This window comes from Euprymna scolopes, chromosome 36 (assembly GCF_053919585.1).
Source record: "Euprymna scolopes isolate OS-2025 chromosome 36, ASM5391958v1, whole genome shotgun sequence".
NCBI classification, from domain to species: domain Eukaryota; kingdom Metazoa; phylum Mollusca; class Cephalopoda; order Sepiida; family Sepiolidae; genus Euprymna; species Euprymna scolopes.
In genome coordinates, this window is record NC_136517.1 from 84,987,127 (window position 1) to 85,009,376 (window position 22,250).

The 22,250-nt window shown below is 34.0% G+C and overlaps 1 protein-coding gene across 1 annotated transcript in view; it reads right to left on the minus strand.

Moving 5' to 3' along the window:
• Positions 1 to 22,250, minus strand: part of LOC145260646 (DENN domain-containing protein 3-like) — a 117,854-nt gene that overhangs the window by 58,560 nt on the left and 37,044 nt on the right. The window contains exons 8-12 of the mRNA XM_080118982.1: positions 17,078 to 17,218; positions 14,899 to 15,086; positions 9,648 to 9,758; positions 5,488 to 5,584; positions 3,687 to 3,823 (exon numbers count right to left, since the gene is read on the minus strand). Coding sequence (XP_079975108.1) covers positions 3,687 to 3,823; positions 5,488 to 5,584; positions 9,648 to 9,758; positions 14,899 to 15,086; positions 17,078 to 17,218 — 674 coding nt within the window. The remainder of the gene's footprint in view (positions 1 to 3,686; positions 3,824 to 5,487; positions 5,585 to 9,647; positions 9,759 to 14,898; positions 15,087 to 17,077; positions 17,219 to 22,250) is intronic.

A 22,250-nucleotide genomic window follows, 5' to 3' on the forward strand; every position in this document is an offset into this window, starting at 1 on the left:
TGAAAATTCAGTATGCTATTGCTATACATCTTATGAGACGACTGACCAATTTTTATGATTTCAAGTTCAAATGAACAGATATAGCAAGTATTGGAATACACCCTACTAAAACCCGATTGTTACAGTTGGTGAATTTCAAAAATGCAGTCTGGACGTGAGGACACTTTAGAAAAACGATATACAGTAAAATTCTGTTTTAAACTTGGAAAAAAATGACACAAACGTATAGAATGCTTCAGACTGTTTTTGGACCATCTTGCATGCAATCAAACATCAGTTTTTGAGTGACATAAGAGATTCAAGAAAGTCAAGGAGTCTGTGAGGGATGATAGATGTGTGGGAGGAGTAAAGAAGTCAGAACACCAGAGTTGATTGGCCAAATAAAGAATTTCATGGATAAAGACCATCATATGTCTATATAAACAATAAGTGCACAGTTTGATGTCAGTGTGGGAACTGTATACAAAATTATCCGTGAGGAACTGAAAATGTGGAAGATTTGAGCAAAGTTTGTCCTAAGGGAAGATAACAGACTATTTGACCAAGATAATTCCTCACCCTCCCTATAGTCCAGACCTTGCTACTTGTGACTTTTGGCTATTCCCTAAGCTCAAGGAAAACCTAAGAGGCTATAGTTATGAGACAAGGGTCATTGACACACTCACACAAGAGGACTTCCATAGAAACTTCTAGAAGTTGTTGGAACGGCACAACAAGTGCATTGTAGCCGGAGGAGGTTACTCCAAAGGTGACTAGAGTTTCATGTGTGTACTATCCATAAAAATGCCAATACGGAAAAGTCTGGAAACTTATTGAAGGCACCTCATATGTTGTTTTTCTTTAAACATTATTAAATGAAAGATGAATTCTAAGTTTCTTTCTTAGAAATGCACGCCTGTGGAACTCTGTTCCGTTTGCCTGTTTCCCACCTGACTTGGATGTCTTCAAGTCCAACATACCTTAAGTAAGACACTTTATCAAATCTCCATTACTAACGATTACTACAATATTATCCCGTTGATTACTGTACACGCAATAACCTTTATCCCCGAGTAGCTTCTGGGCCTTGATAAATGGTGACTAGTAAAAAAAAAAAATAAATAAATAAATAAATAAATAAATTTTAAAAAAATGGGAAGCTACTTTGATTTAAAATCTACTTAACATTGCGCATGTAATATGAAAGAAAAAACATGTTTGAAATGTGTAAATATGCTAGAATAATAAAGATTTTAACAAAAGCAAATTGGAAGTAGAACATTTACTTAATGACGCTGTTAAGCAAATAGCAAGTCAGACAACACTCACCGTCTAAAATGGCTACAGAAAAAAACCCTTTGCTAAAAAGTGAATGGTAGGTATTTTGGTGCTTCTGCATTTACCAATCCGTGATTTCCACGACATTGCCTCGGGCTTGCTTAGTAGCTGACAAAAATAACCGAAAAATGGTCGCCCAAGTGTTCTTCAATTTTTAATCAAGACACTGTCTGTTTTTAGCTAATATGAATCGATGAAGACTACTTTTTATAAATTGGAAGAAATAAAAAAATTAATTTTAATTCCACAGGTTAGGGTTGGGTTAGATACGTGTTTGTAATTTCATTTCTTGTATTTCCATAATTTTCCAGTTTATCATCATAATTTTCTCATAGCGATTTACGTTTCCCGATCGGCCACTTCCAGTTATTTCCGTCAGTGGCCGAGCACACCCAAGAAACCTGAAAACTGCAGGGTTGGTAAATACAGAAGTACCAGTGTTTTTTTTTAGGTCATCAAAAATGATAACGTAAGAAAAATTAAATTACTGACGTAATTTTTTATTTATTTTTTTTATTCAATTTTCACCCCAAACAAGGCACAGTGCCACTTTGAAGTAGGGGGCTACTATCGAGGGCATGTTGCAGGGGTATTATGAAGGGAGATGAATGGCAAGATGTCTGTTCACATTACACTTGAACTTCTGCATGTCAGTACAGTTTGGAAAGCAGAATCCTGGAAGGAAGTTCCAAAGTCTAGCAGTTCTGGGGAAGAAACTATTGGAGTAGAAGGCTTTCTTACACCTAAAGATCTCTACTGGGTCGGGTGAGATTTAGCTGCGTGTCGGGTTTGTCGGGGGGTATCTATGTCGAGGGGGCACAAGTGTTTGTAGTTTGTCAAAGCATTCACCATTAAACTACTTGTAGAACAGGCAGAGGGATGCAACATTTAATCGATGGGACTGACTGAAGCTTAGATGACAGTTGAGGACCTATCAGGTTGGCAACAGGAGTGAGAAACTAGTAGCAGATGCACCTGCTCAAATGTAACAACAATACTCCATACATGGGTGAATGCTGGCATTAGAGATACAGAATACTTTCAGGCTTAAGTAGCTTTCTAGCATGGTAGAGAGAACCTACCTTCTTTGCAGCAGCCTTGGCAATGCTCTCAATGTATCTGTTCCAATTCATGTTCCCTATGAATGTTAGGCTGAGGAGTTTAAAAGAAGTACTTTCAGGTAATGTGTTTTTGGCCAGTGCTATTGGTGATAGAGAAGGTTTCTTGTAATTATTGAAGGAAACAAGCTTAGTCTTGACGGCATTGAAGGTGACCATCTATTTTTGTCCCCATTTCACTATCAATTGGAGGTCTTCCTCTAGTGTTTCTGCCATTTCTTTAGATATGTGTTCATTTGTTTTCCTGTCATGTCTGTTATAGAGCGTGGTGTCATCAGCATATATACCCATCTCAGACAATTTTGTCAGGGAGGTAATTTATGAATATCAGGAATAATAAAGGTCCAAGGATAGACCCCTGAGGTACTCTTGCATTAATATTATATTGTTTAGATGTACGACCGTCAATGACAACCTGGATTTTTCTCTTACTTAGGAAGGATTTAACTATGTTATGTATTCTTCCAGTGATACCACCGTATGATCTGATTTTCCTTAGAAGACCACCATGCCATACCCTGTCAAAAGCCTTAGATATATCGAGGGCTACCGCTCTACCCTCCCCTGTTTTGTCCAGTGAACGTTCAGAGATTACAGTTCAGATACTGCTGTGGGACGGGCTTGTCTAAATCCATATTGATGGTCGGTCAGAAGTTTAGCAGCTGTAAGGTGATGGACTAGAGCTTGATTAATTATAGACTCAAATATTTTGGTGAAAAGCAGGAGGAGGCTACTGGGGCAATAATTTAATGGGTCAGTTCTTTCGTCAGAATTCTTGAAAACTGGTACCACAGAAGCAGTTTTCCAGCAGTCAGGAAAGCAAGATTCATTAATTCTACGATTTCATATGAATACTAGCAAGGGGGAGGGGACTTTGCCAGGGCGTAAAATATGCTTAAATATGATATTTTAATTTGTCCAGATTATAGTCGTGATTTCAAAAGTAAAAAAAAAGTATTTCGGTACCATCAGCTAAAATCGAACGTACAAAATATTTAACGATTTTTTCAATTTTGACCCCTTAAAAACAATTTTAACCAGCTAAAGACAGAATGACCCATAAAAAATCCAATCATTTGAGGTCCCTAGCACTGCTCTGCGACTTTTAGTTTCAGAGGAGATAGAGTTTAAAAATATGAAGACAGACACATAGCCGTTTATATATTAGGTTAATGAGAACACTGATGAAGCATAATTTGATGAAGGTTGTATACATTAGTCAGTAACATAAGTAAAACTAATAAATCTTACTTGGATACAAACGAATTTCGAATGGAGCCAGTCTTTCTTGATAATGTCCGAGTTTTCAATTCCAGTTCCGACCAAAACGAAGTCTTTTTCGAAAGAATATTGTCTAGAAACAAGCGGAATAGCATTGTTTTCGACACCTAAAACACAATACACAAAAAAAAATGTAAGAATAAATGTCAGGGTGGTGTTTGCCATGATTGAAGATTGAATTTTAACATAAAAATGCATATGAAATACATTTGAAAGCCAAATTACAACACAATATTATGAAAACATTTGTTTCAAATTAATATTTCGGCGCTGTACACCATCTTATACATTTCCCCCCCCCCCCCTCGCCATGTAAAAAAAACAGTAAAGAGTCTGCATGTTGTTGCCTGTGGTATTATTTTGAAATGCCGGAAGAATGCGTTTGGGGAATGCAATATGAAAGTTAGGGTTGTATTTTCCATGATAGCTAACTGTGAAACATTTTTAAAAGTAAATAAACATTTTTTGTTTTTCAGAAAAATATCATTGTTATCCAAACTATTTATAATAATACAAATACTACTACTACTATTAATAATAATATGGAGAGACCGAGGAGAGAGCACTAACCAGACCTCCACTGGACAAGTGCAAAGAAAACTGGGACCTTGGGGAGGCTTATTGCCACTCAAATTCTAGTGAAGGCCAATGGCAGCTGCTAACGAGAAATCAATGGAAAGCGGCTGTTGCAATAATACAAACTTATTTGTGAATGCTTTCAGAAGAGGTGGAGAGCACTGGAAAACTGGGGAGACTTGTTGTCAATCAGCTTCCAGGGAACACCACAGGTTGTTCTCAAGGAGAGATCCTTTATGACCTGTGTGAAAGATCCTTGTGAACCAATAATAATTTATCTAAGAATATGATAAATTTCTTCAGTCAAAATATCTGTTGGCAGAGGTTTCGTCGGGGACTCCCAATCATCTATCACCATCTAGAAAACAGGGGAGGTAATGCAATAATGAAATGTCTCAAGACATTGATTTTTTTTTCGTCAGAAGATTTTCAAACTGATTTCGTCACATTTTCATGATTATCAGCCTCCTCATCTCGTGATCACAAAAATTACAACCTGATGTGTTTCTAAAGGAAATAGTATTGGTTTTCATATTCACGCCTTTTCCAAGGTTAATATTACCAAGTTTTGAACTACGCTTTCTATAATATCTCTGAAAATGTAACATTGCATGCATGCAAATGCATGTGATCTGACGTCACTGATAGGGAAAAATAAAGACTTTAAAAAGGAGTTCACGTGAGAGACGAGAAGTACGTTTGCGATCACGTGAGACGAGAAGTACGTTTGCGATCACGTGAGAGACGTGAATGACGCTCGAGAAAATGCTCATGTCTGTTGTAACAATGAGGAAATAAATTTCGTTGCACAACAATAAAAACAAGTTGAGGTTCTTTTCTATTCTTTGTCTCCTTTGCGACTGAACAAACAATGTGTTGGTTCCCGGAATATGTTTTTTTTTTTTTTTACAAGGTGATCACCTCTTATCAAGGCCTGGAAGGGATAAAGGTTATTGTATGTACAGTACATTAGTGTGGGGGTTTAATAAAAATGTCTACTTAAGGGGGCGGATCATCAGGAATTTTTTTACGTTGGACTTGAAGACATCCAGGTTGTAGTCAGGTGGGAAGCACGCTGACGGAACAGAATTCCACAGGCGTGCGGTTCTAAGAAAGAAGCTTTGTTCATGGAATCTACGTTTTGGTTTAGGCACAGATAAAGAGTGGGGAAAAGTTACAAAAACCTTGAACTTACCTCGGTGTAAAATGGGATGTTTACAGGAAGTTGCTTTTCTAGAAAATTATATTGCTTGAAGCATTTCAGATCACTCTTGCATTCTGGAGCAACATCTCTAGAAATATAAAGGAAGGTTTTAATTAGTGATAGGACGATTCAAAAGTTTTTTCCAGATTCCGATACAATTACTGATTCCAAATGTTTTAAAATCTCTGAATATTTAGCGATACAGTTATTTTTTCTTTAGATTGCTGTAAAAACGCATGAACTTAAAAATACACTTGTGTGGATGATCTATTGATTTTACTTTTGTTTGTAGCTTAAAAATCAATAAACATTTATGATTTTATCTTTAATGAAAAATTAAGTTTTAAACAAAAACAAACCAAATAACAATTACACGAATCGTTTTTAGGCAAAATTTTCTCCAATTCCGATACCGATTCCGATACCAATACCTTTAAAAGATACAATGATAAATGAGTTAATGAGGTCAAGTTTGACTGCGGGATAGTATTTCCCCAAGATGTTATAGGAAAACGACTAACCCACATGTGGCGAGCGACAAATGTTGAATATTTATCTTCCCGAAATCGAGCAAATTAAATAGACAGGCGAGCTTCGTTGTTAACTGTGAGATATTACGATTTATATGACTGAAAAGTTGTGAAAATGACACTCAAGATGAGAACAGTTGTCCGAAGAATCCAAAATATTTACTTATAGAGTTGTTTTTCTTTAGATTACCATAAAAACGCATGTGATATATCTTTGTGAACGTAAAAATATACTTGTGTAGGTGATCTATACATTTTAATCTTGTTTGTAGCTTAAAACCAATAAACATTTACCATTTTATTTTTAATAAATGATAATAAAATTAGGTTTCAAACGAAAACAAATCAAATAATAAACAATTACAAGAATCGTTTTTGGCATTGGATAGTAAGCATATTTTTCTCTGATTCCGATACCTTAACAAGTTCCGATTTTCTCAATTCTAGATTCCAATTCCAACTAATCGTCCCAATACAAAATTGTTTTAATACACAATTTGAATGCCCAAGATATACATTTATTTTTATTTTTTAAACAAGGTAGATTGCCACTTTAACGTAAGCAACTACCATTTGCAATTATGTTTACAGGGGTACTATGTGAGGAGTTGAGCTGCAAGACGTCCGTTCGCATTACATTTAAATTTCTTGATGTTAGTACAGTCAAGAAAAAAGGAAAGTAGTCCATGAAAGAAACTATTATAGTAAAAGGCTTTCCAGTATCTAGGGACTTCAACAGTGAAGGGGTGCGATTTTGCTGCTTGATGGGTTACTTGGGAGTATGTATGCCGAAAAGGCACAAGTGCTATGAGTTCAGAGTATATTCCATTAAAGTATTTGAAAAACAGGCACAGGGATTTGACATTGCGGCGATGGGACAGAGCATGGAGCTTGGCAGATAGTGCGAGACCAATTAGATTGGAGACCGGGGAGGGGGGGGGGGGCTCTGTCTAAGCTAAGAAGGTGAAATTTGTGAAAGATGCACCTGTAGAACTCACAAATAAAACAGATTTATTTTTCTCTTGTGAATCAATGTCCATGCTAAGCAATTTAGCCACACAATAGCCAATCAGCTTGCAGGACACATTGATTCCATCTGTTTCCCAAGGAACTTCCTTAACCAATCAGCTTGCAGGACACATTGATTTTATTTGTTCCCTAAGGAGCCTTTCTTTAGCTTCTTTTAGGAATGATAGCCAGAGAGAATCCAGCAAGCATCAAAATATGAACTGGAGCAAATACATTGAGGACATTGCAAAGGCTGCTGCAAAGAAGGTGGGTTCCCTCTATCATGCTAGAAAACTACTTATGCCTGAGAGTATCCTGTACCTCTACAAGGCCATCATTCGTTTATTTTTTTTTTTTATTATTTATTGCAGAAAGGTTTTATGGGTAGAAAATATTCACCTTTTGTGGTAGGTGTGCTGCAAAAATTTAAATAGCTCAATAGTGTGCCGCCATGTCACTTTTCTCAAGGGTTAATTTACAGTGAAAAATCGCAATTTAGAAAAATTCTGTTTTTACTTAAAGTTATTTTTCTACTGGACCATTTTTTGTAATTTTTGTAATTTGTTGCTTATTTCATGATGACACGTAAGTAATTAATTATGTTTTTCTCTGCAATGCATTTTTTCAAAGACACACTATGAAAAAGTTACACCAGAATTTATGCTTATACAGAAGTTGTTTTCTTGGAGTAAACTTATGCCGTGATTAAGGGATTTGGGCATTTTTGAAATATAAGATCTTCATTCCATGACAACATTATATGGATTTGTCTGTTTTTAAAAAATTTTTTCTAGGTGTAATTCTAAATAAGCACTGTCAAATTTAACAATCGTTTGGTCAGTAAATTCGGAACTGAACAAAATTCTTATAAAACTATAAATAATTTAGTGACGACAATGTTGTCTTTTTTTTTTTTTTTTTTTTTTACATAGGCATCACCGCTTATCAAGGCCCAGAAGCCACTCGAGGATAAGGCTTAAAACGTGTACAGTAGTCAATTGGCCAATATAATAATTGTTAGTAATGGAAATTCGGTAAATTTTTTAACTTAAGTGGAACGGCTCATCAAGAACTTGTATACATTGGACTTGAAGACAGCCATATTGTAGTCAGCTGGAAAGCAGGCAAATGGAAGACAGTTCCAGAGGCATGCAGTTCTAAGAAAGAAACTTTGTTCATGGAATCTACGTTTAAGTTTAGGCACGGATAAAGAGTGAGGGAAATTATTGATAGTGTTTTCAGCTAGATGAGTGTATTTCGTGAAAGTCTGGCGAGGGGAGACCATAGATTGGAGCTCAGTCGAGCACTTGCCATGAAAATAACGATAAAGCAGAGACAAACCCGCAACATCTCTTCTGTGAGAAAGATGTTGCAGGGAAGAGAAAAGGGCATCCCCTACGAGGTTACAAAGTCTATTTTGAACTCTATCAAAGCAAGATAAGTCCTTTCTAGCAGCTTCTGCCCAGATGTGGCAACAGTATTCCATCCTTGGACGTACTTGGCTCTTATATAAGTAGAGAATTGCATCAGTAGTAAGATATCTACTGGATCGATAGAAGGATCCCACCATTTTTCCAGCGACCTTGGCAACGGATTTGATGTATGTGTTCCATTTCAGATCAGGAGTAAAGGTCAAGCCCAGAAGCTTGTCAAAACATGAAGCCTCCCCAGATGGGGATCAGAGCGTTGATGATGTAAAGATAGTCTTGATCTTAATTTACAAAATCATTAAATCGAAGGCAATCTCTTACAATTGCGCTCCCCCTAAAAAAGATGGTGGAAATGGATACAGTTGATGCAAATACAGAATAAAATTAAAAGAACTCGATAGTATGCCACCATGTAAAAAAGGTTGGGAACCACTGGATTAAAGGGTAAATTTCCAGTGGAAAATCGCATCTTCGAAAGGATCTCCTTCTAAAAACTAAAAGTTGACAGTGTTTTCTTCAAATTTATTGTCAAGTAGGAGAGGCTTTTAGATCAAGGTTATAGGAAATGTCAAAGCCGAACTGACTGATGCAAATTCATTATGAAAACCATGTCACAATAATGGGCCAATCAGAATCGAGGCTGATGGTAGAAAAATGTCTCCTTTCAAGCAGCAACTTTAAGATTAATGATGGTAGAAAAATGGGCGCAACTTTACTTTAGTGTGTTGTCTGACCCTATTGTGTATTTTTCGAACAAAGGCATTTCAAGGATAAACATTACATACTTACGTGTAATGTCGAAATTAGTATAAATTCCAAAAATTAAGAAAAAAAATGGTCCAGTAGAAGATGTGCTAGTGCAGTATATCGATAAAAAGCAAGATGACCGACCTGAAAGATAGTGTCATTGGATTCTGCGCAAAGCAACTTAAACGATAGAATGCAGTTATCTCCCCTTGATTTCTTCTAAAAGGTTAATTTACAGTGAAATATCACAACTTTGAAAAATTCTGTTTTTACCTATAATTATTTTTCTGTTGGACCATTTTTCATAATTTTTGGAATTTATTTGCCCTGACAAGTAAGTACATAATTTTTTTCTTTTTTTAAATGCACTTTTTCGAAGACACTATAGTAAAGTTGCAGCTTTTCACAAAATTACAGAAGACAAAAACATGTTCACCTGAATAAATTAACCATCAGTTCAACAAACGCGTACTGCATTCGTTTATTGAAAGATGAGATTTTCTGTGTGCGAAATTGGACTTCCTCTTTATGATTGAAATACATTGGACTGAAAAGAAAAAAAAAGTTAAAAGCTTAAAATTAATGTTTCTTACCGATTTTCAGTTTTCAGAAAATATTTACCTTCATTTTGTAACAATTAGAACTCTCCTGCTTCTTTTTTGCAAAACTCAATTTTCACTAATTGTCTTTGAAAACTTTTTTCATTAATAATTAATTTTCTACTTAATCGTTTTTCATAATTTTTGGATATGTTCATTACTGTGATATGACAATTAAGAAGATACCATCGGTTTTACTTTAAATTTAATATTTCAATTTTCGAATTTCACTCTGATAACGAATTTAATAAACAAAAGATAAAAATTGAATTTAACTTGAAAATTCTATTAGAAAATGGCACATTTGAGACTAAAATCGTGTTTACATTACAACGCCTTAAAACAACGCGCCTATGTATTGATCATTTTGAAACAAGGCTCCTATTTGGTGATCATTTTGAAACAAGGCTCCTATTTAGTGATCATTTTGAAACAAGGCTCCTATTTAGTGATCATTTTGAAGCAAGGCTCCTATTTAGTGATCATTTTGAAACAAGGCTCCTATTTAGTGATCATTTTGAAACAAGGCTCCTATTTAGTGATCATGTAGGGGACTAGGATATATAAATACCCCAATCCCGTTACAAAAGAATAATGAAACGAATGGGAATTGAAGGAAACAAAGACTCAAGTAATGGATAAGATAAACGTTGTTTATTTGCTGTTGAAAGAAATGAACATTTTAGTTATAACATGTCCGCGCGTATGTAACCAATGTCCGTTGCAGGACTGGTGTTGTAGCAAGAAAAGGAAATGTGTTTTCATCTCAAGTTTGGGTCATTATTGTTTGTTCGCGCGTGGAATTGAAGTGAGTGTTTTAGTGGAAATGAGAATCCAGCGTGTAGGCAAGGAAGAGGATATTAGAGTTGTCATCAGTTAGTAGTCAGCTACGCGAAGGTGTTCTTAGTGGCCAGTAGTAGATGGGGAGAGAAAGAGGGAGAATGTATACATACAGTCATCAGCTCGTGCCCCATACATAGTAGGAAGTGGGCGTGAGGTGCGCGCGCCGAAACGGCGGCGGCTTGTTCGCCCAACCTCTCTAGTTGAGAGTTGGTCCTAAAAAGAGGATTAGAAATAGCTTGTCTCCATGTTTTATACTCGCTTCTGGAGTGTCTTTTGCGCATGTGTATTTCCCTAGAAAGCGGAAGTGACGTCGTCCATGTGCTGTGTTCGTGTTCGCGTGTGTGAGTATATGTGTATACGTAAGCGTGTGTGTATATATACGTGAATGTGAGTGTATGTACGCGAACGTGAATATGTGTACATGTGTGGACGTGTGCGCGTATGTATATGACAGCTTGAAATATGAATGTGTGTTTTGTGTGAGACTTGAAAAAGGCTCGTACAATCATTTTGAAACAAGGCTCCTATTTAGTGATCATTTTGAAACAAGGCTCCTATTTAGTGATCATTTTGAAACAAGGCTCCTATTTAGTGATCATTTTGAAACAAGGCTCCTATTTAGTGATCATTTTGAAACAAGGCTCCTATTTAGTGATCATTTTGAAACAAGGCTCCTATTTAGTGATCATTTTGAAACAAGGCTCCTATTTAGTGATCATTTTGAAACAAGGCTCCTATTTAGTGATCATTTTGAAACAAGGCTCCTATTTAGTGATCATTTTGAAACAAGGCTCCTATTTAGTGATCATTTTGAAACAAGGCTCCTATTTAGTGATCATTTTGAAACAAGGCTCCTATTTAGTGATCATTTTGAAACAAGGCTCCTATTTAGTGATCATTTTGAAACAAGGCTCCTATTTAGTGATCATTTTGAAACAAGGCTCCTATTTAGTGATCATTTTGAAACAAGGCTCCTATTTAGTGATCATTTTGAAACAAGGCTCCTATTTAGTGATCATTTTGAAACAAGGCTCCTATTTAGTGATCATTTTGAAACAAGGCTCCTATTTAGTGATCATTTTGAAACAAGGCTCCTATTTAGTGATCATTTTGAAACAAGGCTCCTATTTAGTGATCATTTTGAAACAAGGCTCCTATTTAGTGATCATTTTGAAACAAGGCTCCTATTTAGTGATCATTTTGAAACAAGGCTCCTATTTAGTGATCATTTTGAAACAAGGCTCCTATTTAGTGATCATTTTGAAACAAGGCTCCTATGTAGTGATCATTTTGAAACAAGGCTCCTATTTAGTGATCATTTTGAAACAAGGCTCCTATGTAGTGATCATTTTGAAACAAGGCTCCTATTTAGTGATCATTTTGAAGCAAGGCTCCTATTTAGTGATCATTTTGAAACAAGGCTCCTATTTAGTGATCATTTTGAAGCAAGGCTCCTATTTAGTGATCATTTTGAAGCAAGGCTCCTATTTAGTAATCATTTTGAAACAAGGCTCCTATTTAGTGATCATTTTGAAACAAGGCTCCTATTTAGTGATCATTTTGAAACAAGGCTCCTATTTAGTGATCATTTTGAAACAAGGCTCCTATGTAGTGATCATTTTGAAACAAGGCTCCTATGTAGTGATCATTTTGAAACAAGGCTCCTATTTAGTGATCATTTTGAAACAAGGCTCCTATGTCGTGATCATTTTGAAACAAGGCTCCTATTTAGTGATCATTTTGAAGCAAGGCTCCTATTTAGTGATCATTTTGAAACAAGGCTCCTATGTAGTGATCATTTTGAAACAAGGCTCCTATTTAGTGATCATTTTGAAACAAGGCTCCTATGTAGTGATCATTTTGAAACAAGGCTCCTATTTAGTGATCATTTTGAAACAAGGCTCCTATTTAGTGATCATTTTGAAACAAGGCTCCTATTTAGTGATCATTTTGAAACAAGGCTCCTATTTAGTGATCATTTTGAAACAAGGCTCCTATTTAGTGATCATTTTGAAACAAGGCTCCTATTTAGTGATCATTTTGAAACAAGGCTCCTATTTAGTGATCATTTTGAAACAAGGCTCCTATTTAGTGATCATTTTGAAACAAGGCTCCTATTTAGTGATCATTTTGAAACAAGGCTCCTATTTAGTGATCATTTTGAAACAAGGCTCCTATTTAGTGATCATTTTGAAACAAGGCTCCTATGTAGTGATCATTTTGAAACAAGGCTCCTATTTAGTGATCATTTTGAAACAAGGCTCCTATGTAGTGATCATTTTGAAACAAGGCTCCTATTTAGTGATCATTTTGAAGCAAGGCTCCTATTTAGTGATCATTTTGAAACAAGGCTCCTATTTAGTGATCATTTTGAAGCAAGGCTCCTATTTAGTGATCATTTTGAAGCAAGGCTCCTATTTAGTAATCATTTTGAAACAAGGCTCCTATTTAGTGATCATTTTGAAACAAGGCTCCTATTTAGTGATCATTTTGAAACAAGGCTCCTATGTAGTGATCATTTTGAAACAAGGCTCCTATGTAGTGATCATTTTGAAACAAGGCTCCTATTTAGTGATCATTTTGAAACAAGGCTCCTATGTAGTGATCATTTTGAAACAAGGCTCCTATTTAGTGATCATTTTGAAGCAAGGCTCCTATTTAGTGATCATTTTGAAGCAAGGCTCCTATTTAGTGATCATTTTGAAACAAGGCTCCTATTTAGTGATCATTTTGAAAGCGTAAATACACACGTTTAAAAAATCTTTCAAAAATCAACTAATGATCAGACTTTCATTGAATTTTTCTATACTTATTAATTTTAAAATAAACTTATATTTTAAAAGCAGTTTTCATTAAATATATGGGTCAGAGTCAGCTAACATACTTTTTAACTTCCAGCATAGCACTATCAGAAGCGGTGACAAGGCAAATCAGTTTCCTCATTTTTATTGTTCATCAGTATTTCTATTGTGAAGCGATTTATTGAAATAAAATATAAGAAAAGGATACTCTTGAAAATATACAAAAAACATTTTAATTGTATAGATTAAAATAACACAATTAGTATTTATTTGTGCTTTTAATAACAAAATTAAAAAATAAGTTTTTACTTTTTTTTTTAAATTTTATAAGAAATTACAAAAATAGATTTTTATAAGAAATTACAAAAATAGATTTTTTAATTTTATATGAAATTTTTAATTTTAAAAATAAAAGTTTTTTTGAATTTATATAATAAATATCTTAATGTAAATATAAAAACATCGGAAAAATTTAAAAAAGAAAAAAAAGGCGTGAAAGAAAAAAAGCAAAGAAACTGATCTGCCTTGTCACCACTTTCGGTACCAGACCCGCCAGAAGTTAAGAAGTATGTTAGCTGACTATAACCAACTAACTTTGCTTAAAACTATGCCCAGCATTCAATAATATCAGTTTCATTAGAACTGCTTAAATATATTTGAATTTATGAAAATTTTGTATCTATTATTACAAAGCTATTGAATATTATATTGTACCTAATATATAGTACTGATTTCAAAAGTTAAAAAAAAAAAAAAAAATGACTTGAGTGCCATCAGCTAGAATTTAAACCATATCATTTAGCACTCCAGCTGCATTCTCTACCATTTGAACAATCGACAGATAGATAAGAAAGATTTAGCAGTTAAACAACTACAAGCTATGAATGAATTTGTGGATGCATTTCAACTTGCCGACATATTTCTGCACGTGGTAATCATCCATCCAAACAAAGAATTTACTCATTCTAAACCATCCTTGGTGTATGATTACTATTTCCTATTAATTTCGGTGTTATGTGACCAGTAGTTTAAGAGTTTATAGGTTAAATATAGACACACAGAGACACATTCATACATACATCTGTTTTATTTATAAAAATTTGTGAATATTAAAAATAAGTTGTAAGTTCTGTGTCTCTGAAGTATAGAGGTTGCAGCACAAAAAAAAAAAAACAAGTTTTGTTCCTAAAAAAATTCAATCAGTCTTAACTAAAAATATCAAAATATCTAGAAAGAGAAACACGTGCGTGTTCAATAATTGGATCAGGGTTTCCAAAACAAACAAAAATGAGAACAAAAGACCATCCCAGCCTTTGACCTCAGATGCAAGAAAAACAACACAAACAAAAACAAAATTTATGAATCAGATAATAATTTTGTAAATGAAGTATTAGAGTCAATTTGATCAAATTTAAAGTTGATAATTCAGTTTTTTTTTTCTTACCTTTCAGTTTCAATAAGGTCAAAACTGAACTTTATTTTCTCGTAAACTTCAGCCAAAAGTTTGACTGGTTCCTGAGGCATCTTGGGAATGTCTGTAGTAAAGATGCCAGACATAAAAGCATCTTCAGGTTTAGGTTTGTTGATGCTGACAGTTCCTTTGTCAATATTGACAACAACTAAGTTGGCAATCTGAATAAAATATCCAAGAAAAAAGCTAAAAATTTTATGTAAATTGACATGAAAAAATTGTCACTCGACATGAAAATATGCCAGTTGGCGTGAAAATATTATGTTAATGTGAAAATTTATGTGAAAATATTATTCCAATTAATGTGAAAATATTATTCCAATTAATGTGAAAATATTATTCCAATTAATGTGAAAATATTATTCCAATTAATGTGAAAATATTATTCCAATTAATGTGAAAATAATATTCCAATTTATGTGAAAATATTATTCCAATTAATGTGAAAATATTATTCCAATTAATGTGAAAATATTATTCCAATTAATGTGAAAATATTATTCCAATTAATGTGAAAATATTATTCCAATTAATGTGAAAAGATTATTCCAATTTATGTGAAAATATTATTCCAATTAATGTGAAAATATTATTCCAATTAATGTGAAAATATTATTCCAATTAATGTGAAAATATTATTTCAATTAATGTGAAAATATTATTCCAATTAATGTGAAAATATTATTCCAATTAATGTGAAAATATTATTTCAATTAATGTGAAAATATTATTCCAATTAATGTGAAAATATTATTCCAATTAATGTGAAAATATTATTCCAATTAATGTGAAAATATTATTCCAATTAATGTGAAAATATTATTCCAATTAATGTGAAAATATTATTCCAATTAATGTGAAAATATTATTCCAATTAATGTGAAAATATTATTCCAATTAATGTGAAAATATTATTTCAATTAATGTGAAAATATTATTCCAATTAATGTGAAAATAATATTCCAATTAATGTGAAAATATTATTCCAATTAATGTGAAAATATTATTCCAATTAATGTGAAAATATTATTTCAATTAATGTGAAAATACTATTCCAATTAATGTGAAAATATTATTCCAATTAATGTGAAAATATTATTTCAATTAATGTGAAAATATTATTTCAATTAATGTCAAAATATTATTTCAATTAATGTCAAAATATTATTTCAATTAATGTGAAAATATTATTCCAATTAATGTGAAAATATTATTCCAATTAATGTGAAAATATTATTCCAATTAATGTGAAAATATTATTCCAATTAATGTGAAAATATTATTTCAATTAATGTGAAAATATTATTCCAATTAATGTGAAAATATTATTTCAATTAATGTGAAAATAATATGCTGCGGGAAAATCATATCAATTGCTGTGGAAAATTTTGTCAATTGCTGCAAAATATTGTCAAAAATTATGCTAATTATTATGCAAAAATATGTCCATATAAGTACTCTATGATCATTAACCCTCCTTTTTATCCCAATCCATTTCACTCCCCCATGAATAGCTGAACTAAAATCTTCAGACATTTGTTTTCATTTGACTAAATATTATCTTATCTAGAAAAATGAATGTGTCTGTCTGTGTGTGTATTTCCCTATGCAATAACTCTGTCAATTTTAAGTCTACAGACTCAAATTTTGATATACAGGGTACTGAGATTTGGGAAAATCTTTGTGATCTGTTTTCGGCCAGAAATTTGGCTGTTAAGGGGTCAAAGTTCAACGATTTGACCTTTTAGAATTTTACCAAACTACTCCAATTTTGGGTCTAAACACTTGAAATTTTAGATATAGGTTCCTTGGACATGGATCTAACTTAATAACTTGATTTGAGCTCAAAACAAATGTTAAGGAGTCAAAATAGGGGTCAAAGTTAAAAAAATTGACCGCTTTTTTTTTTTTTTTTGCTCAACATACACCTCCAAACACCTGGGCAACGCCGGGCTAAAATGCTAGTATAATATGAAGAAAAGACCTATACTGCCACTGAGAAGTAAGAGTGATTAAAGGACAAGATTTATAGGAGGCATCCTAAGTGGGGATTTGTGCAGCTAGATGTTTGTTCATATTACATTCATATCGAGACAAGTTGGGTGCCAATGTACAGATACGAGTAAAAACTAAATAAAAAAGGATAACTTACTTGCTTGACTGTTTCAAGGTGCTTCACGTGACATCCCATAATGAACGGACCAGGTGCCTCCAGCAGCTCCAAGCAAGAAGCAGGAACAATCGGCACATAAATATGACACCAGGAAAAGGGGTAAATAAGAGTGCAGAGACCCTGCGTAAAAAAAAAATGTTTATTTGACGCGTTCCGTGGAAGAATGACATAAGCGCCAAAAGTTGAAATTTTTAGATTTTTGTCGCAAAACACGTAAAATATCAAGGAGAATCTAATAAAAAAAAAATCATAGCTGAGTTCAAAGTATTTATGTGAAAATAGGTGTTTGAATATTTGATATACGTCTGCTGAAATGTGGATACTTAAGACCATAGTTTTTCTTTAAATTCTTTGTTCTATTTGTTCTGATTTTTCCAGACTTGCAAATCAACGATTTGTATATTTATGTAATTCAATTTAGCATACATATATCAATATTTACAATATATCAGTATTTACAATATTTACAATATATCAATATATCAGTATTTACAATATATCAATATATACAATATATCAATATTTACAATGTACAGTGTTTTTCCGTTCTTTGTTATTCAGTATATGGTTTATGACTATATATGGTTAAATTTGTAGATTGCATTTTAAAGAGTTAATAAATTTCTTCCATTATACGATTATAAAGCCCCATTTAAAGGCTCCAAGAAGTATCATTATGCTCCAAAAATTATTTTTTGTGAAAGTATAAGTGGCACTTACATCGTTCTTCCACTGAACGCGTCAAGTGTTGAAATTTGGATACTTAAAACCATAGATTTTTTTTTTTTTTAAATCCTCTACTTAATTATATTCTATTTGTTTTTATTTTTCCAGACTTGCAAATCAACGATTTGTATATTTATATAATTCAATTTAGCATAGATATACCAATAGATTCAATATAAAGTGGTTTTCTGTTCTGTATTATTCACTGCACTGATCTCTATATGGTTTATGACTACAGTAAAACCTCTGGATACGGCATGAAAAAGTAGTTCCAAAATATGGTACATATATAAAATCAAATAACATTATAAATAACACCATAAGGGGGGACGAATACCGCAACCAGGGGCTGGAAAAACATTGTATTCAACATCGTAACCTGAAAAAAAAAAAAAAAAAACGTATCCTGGGGTCACTGTATCCCGAGGTTCTACTGTATACCTGGTTAAATTTGTACTTTATGAAAGAACTAGCGGGGGGGGGGCGTTGCCCGGGTGTTTGTAGGTGTGTGTATTTGGGAATAAGTAATAACCCTGAAACGATGTTAAAAAAAATCGGAAAAACCAAAACAAAAAAAAAAAAAAAAAAAAAAAACAGCGAAAAAAAAAAAACGCTGTGTGTATGGGGGGGGGAGTAAACTAAAGAATAAGCGAAATAAAAAGAATAAAGAAACGTTGCCCGCGTGTCTAAAGATGTAAAAGAAAAAAAAAATAGTTTTGGTCGTGAGGCTGGATTGAACCCGGAACGCGGAGGTGAAACTAACTCCAACCACTTAACTGTCTAGGCTAAGAGTAAGAGGAATTGATTATAGTGCTAAAATAAGGCTTATAAAGCGAGTGAAAAAGGTTTGATTGACAGATAGCCACTAAATGAGGTCATCGCGAGAGCGTTACGAGATGACGTAGCAGTATTTTATTTTTTATTAAATTACGTATTTCGTTTCCTGTCTAGACATCTCTCTCTATCTGTCTCTCTCTCTGTTTGCGTATGTCTCTCTCTCTCTCTCTCACTACGTCTTCCTTACTCTAAAGACTGTTACTAAAAAAGAAAATGGCGTCTGGCTGTTTTTTTTTGTAAAAACTTTGATCGTTAATATTTTTTGTAAGCATATTTTTTTTTTTACTTCACATTTTTGGCTTGTTATTTTTCGTTTAACTATCGTATCTAACTATTTTTAACATGCTAATAACTTTGATAACGTTGTCATAGCGTAGAAGTTCATAGTTTAGCTTGTGTAAGGATTAAATTCTTTTTACCGATAACAACATGTTTTTTTAAATTCAGACTGCCATTAGAGCTTGCTGACGTCAAGATCACGTGACATGACTCAGCGGGTTTTAAATACAAGTTGACCCAAAATAAACGGCCCCGTGTATACTTTATGTAGAAGAGTTGGCGCCCGTATTTTTGGGGGCAGTTATAAATCGATTTAAAAATATGTAATGTTTAACATTAAAATGTCACTTCTTTTGGGACCCTCCCCTGCAGAAAATCGATCAGTTGATGCACTTCTGATGGTCCTTTTGGGTTAATTTTTCGATATTTGTCGTCCGGATGGTGGGGCTTTAATATGATACCAAGTTTGTAAATTTTTGTTCCGTCGGTCAAAAGTTTTTAGCAGATACACATACATACATACATACATTTTCGCTTTTATATATATAGATGATATTGTAAGATTGTCTTTGTATTTAAATAGTTAATAAATTTCTTCCATTACACGATCATTAGGTTGGATATGGGTCAAACATTTTAATTTGATTTGAGCCCAAAACAATAAATGTTAAGGGGTAAAAATTGGGGTCAAACATTTAAAAAATTTGACCTCTGCTGCCTCTACCAACTTTTCTCTATGGTAGTTAAGGAAGCCTATTATATAGAAAGGCATTACCATACATATGCACATAAAGTTATGAACGGTACATAAGGCCCAAACAAAGCCAGGCAAAACTGATAGTAGTTAATAACTTTCTTCCATTACACGATTATTAAACTCCATTTAAAGATTCAAAAAAGTATCATTATGCTCCAAACATTTAAATATTTTTTTGTGAAAAGTATCAAACGCATCATTTGGTGCACAAAAATTAATTATATCAAACACCAGGTATGCACTAACACACGCACATACACGATAGCTGTAAGTTCACAAACGCACGCACATACACGATAGCTGTAAGTTCACAAACGCACGCACATACACGATAGCTGTAAGTTCACAAACGCACGCACATACACGATAGCTGTAAGTTCACAAACGCACGCACATACACGATAGCTGTAAGTTCACAAACGCACGCACATACACGATAGCTGTAAGTTCACAAACGCACGCACATACACGATAGCTGTAAGTTCACAAACGCACGCACATACACGATAGCTGTAAGTTCACAAACGCACGCACATACACGACAGTTGTAAGTTCACAAACACACACGCATTCATTTACAACTGAAGAGACAACACGCACACAAAATGTTGTGCAGGAGTCTTTAAAGTAAAGCAAGAATGAATAATCAAAAGAAAATTGTTCAATATTTCTCAAATCGGAATTGTGGCGAAGGTATGACTCACACAAGCGACAGTGCCTCCGTCTAAACTGTCGGGTGACAAGATCAGGGAAGGAAAAAGAAAAGAAAATCCTAAGTTTGTATATAGTTTATTTATATACATATGTCATTAATTTTCATAGGAGGGAAATTAGCGGCTATAAGAAAGACAAATTGGAGAGGACAGTGGTTGAATTTTTAACAGATGAGAGAGAGAGAGCACAGACATTGAGAATTACAGAAGTTGGTACGAATTGCAATGTGAAAAAGTCCTGTAAAAAAATTCCTTTTCTTTTAAAAACAGAAAAACTAATAATAACTTTCTAAATGAGTAAAACTTATATCGAGAGAGGAATGGTGGAAAGTAAGAGGATTCAAAGAAGCAGCGCATATGCTGGGTGACGATCACTTTTTAAGTGAACCTAGTATAGAATTTAATACAATATGAGAACCAATAATCTTCTATAATATAAAGGGCAAAAATCTGTTTGTATGTATGTATGTATGTCTTGCAAAAACATTCAACAGAGGCGACGGATTTTCACGGGCATCATTTTGAAGCTTGAGCCTTCGGACAACAAATATCGAAAAAATTGGCTAAAAATATTAATTCCTTTATGACAATTTAGCCATACACACATGCACAAAAAAAACGTTCTTTCTTGAATTAGTTTAAATATAAGAAAAATCCCACCTAATTTCACTCAGTCATAGCCCAGTCGGTATAATAACAGCGTCGTTATCTTAAGATTGCACATTCGAGCCAAGATGTCAGATACATTATATTTTTCGATTTTTAAAGTTTTAATAATGCCATTTTTTTGTTTGTTTTTTTTTTTTCATCAGGTTCGCTGTTTTTTTTTTCGATTTTTTTTAAAGATGTTTTAATATTGTTCGCATATGCTTTATTTTGCATCACATTCGTTTTTTTTTTAATAATATTTAGACAGGGTTATTACGTTCGCTTATCCTTTATTTTCCATTTTGTTTTGAATTACCCCCCACACACACACACACACACACCTCACCACACCTGGGCAACACCGGGTACCCTCACTAGTTCTAAATAATATATATATAGTTCTTCATTTTCTCGTTGTCTAAGTTTGTTTCGGTGTGTAATGTTGTGGGATTCTGTATAATATTGTCTAGTGTTGTGATTGTACGCAAACATATATAAGTGTGATTGTTTATCTGAAGTTTATTGTGTGCGTATAGGGTGGAATGATAAAATTATTGCCCTAGAAAAGACAACATGGCTCCATTTCCGTCTGATGAAAACCGGTTTTCTTTTTTTTTTTTTTGTTGCAGACCATCTACTAGTTGGCAAGTTGTGTACAAATCCCAAGAGCGATATAAGCCTGCTATCATGTCTGAAAGTGACACAAAGCGAGATCAGAGATGCACCACTGTACAGCTCATGCTCTCTACCGATCCAAGTTAGGACAATTGGACCATTGCTAGCATCCTCAAAATGCATCGCTGGATTTGCCACGAATAACAGGGACGTGCTCAGGGTGATGAAAACAAAGTTTCCGGCCACGGTTGTGGTATTTGGTGTGCTTTCAAGTGAAGGCCACATCATTCCACCTCACATCTTTGAAGTTGTCTTGAAAGTCAACACAAAGTGTACTTGGATGTGCTGCAGAATGTGGTGATCCCCTGGTGCAATCAGGTGGCCGCTGGCAGACACTGGGTGTGGCAGCAGGACTCTGCACTGGCCCGCAAGTCCAAAGAGACCCAGGATTAGCTTCAGAAGGAGTACTACAACTTTGTACCCTTTTCTCACTGGCCCCCTCCTCCCCCGATCTGAACCCGCTGCCCTACTTTGTTTGGTCACACGTTAAGAACATCACCAACATGACCTCCCACAA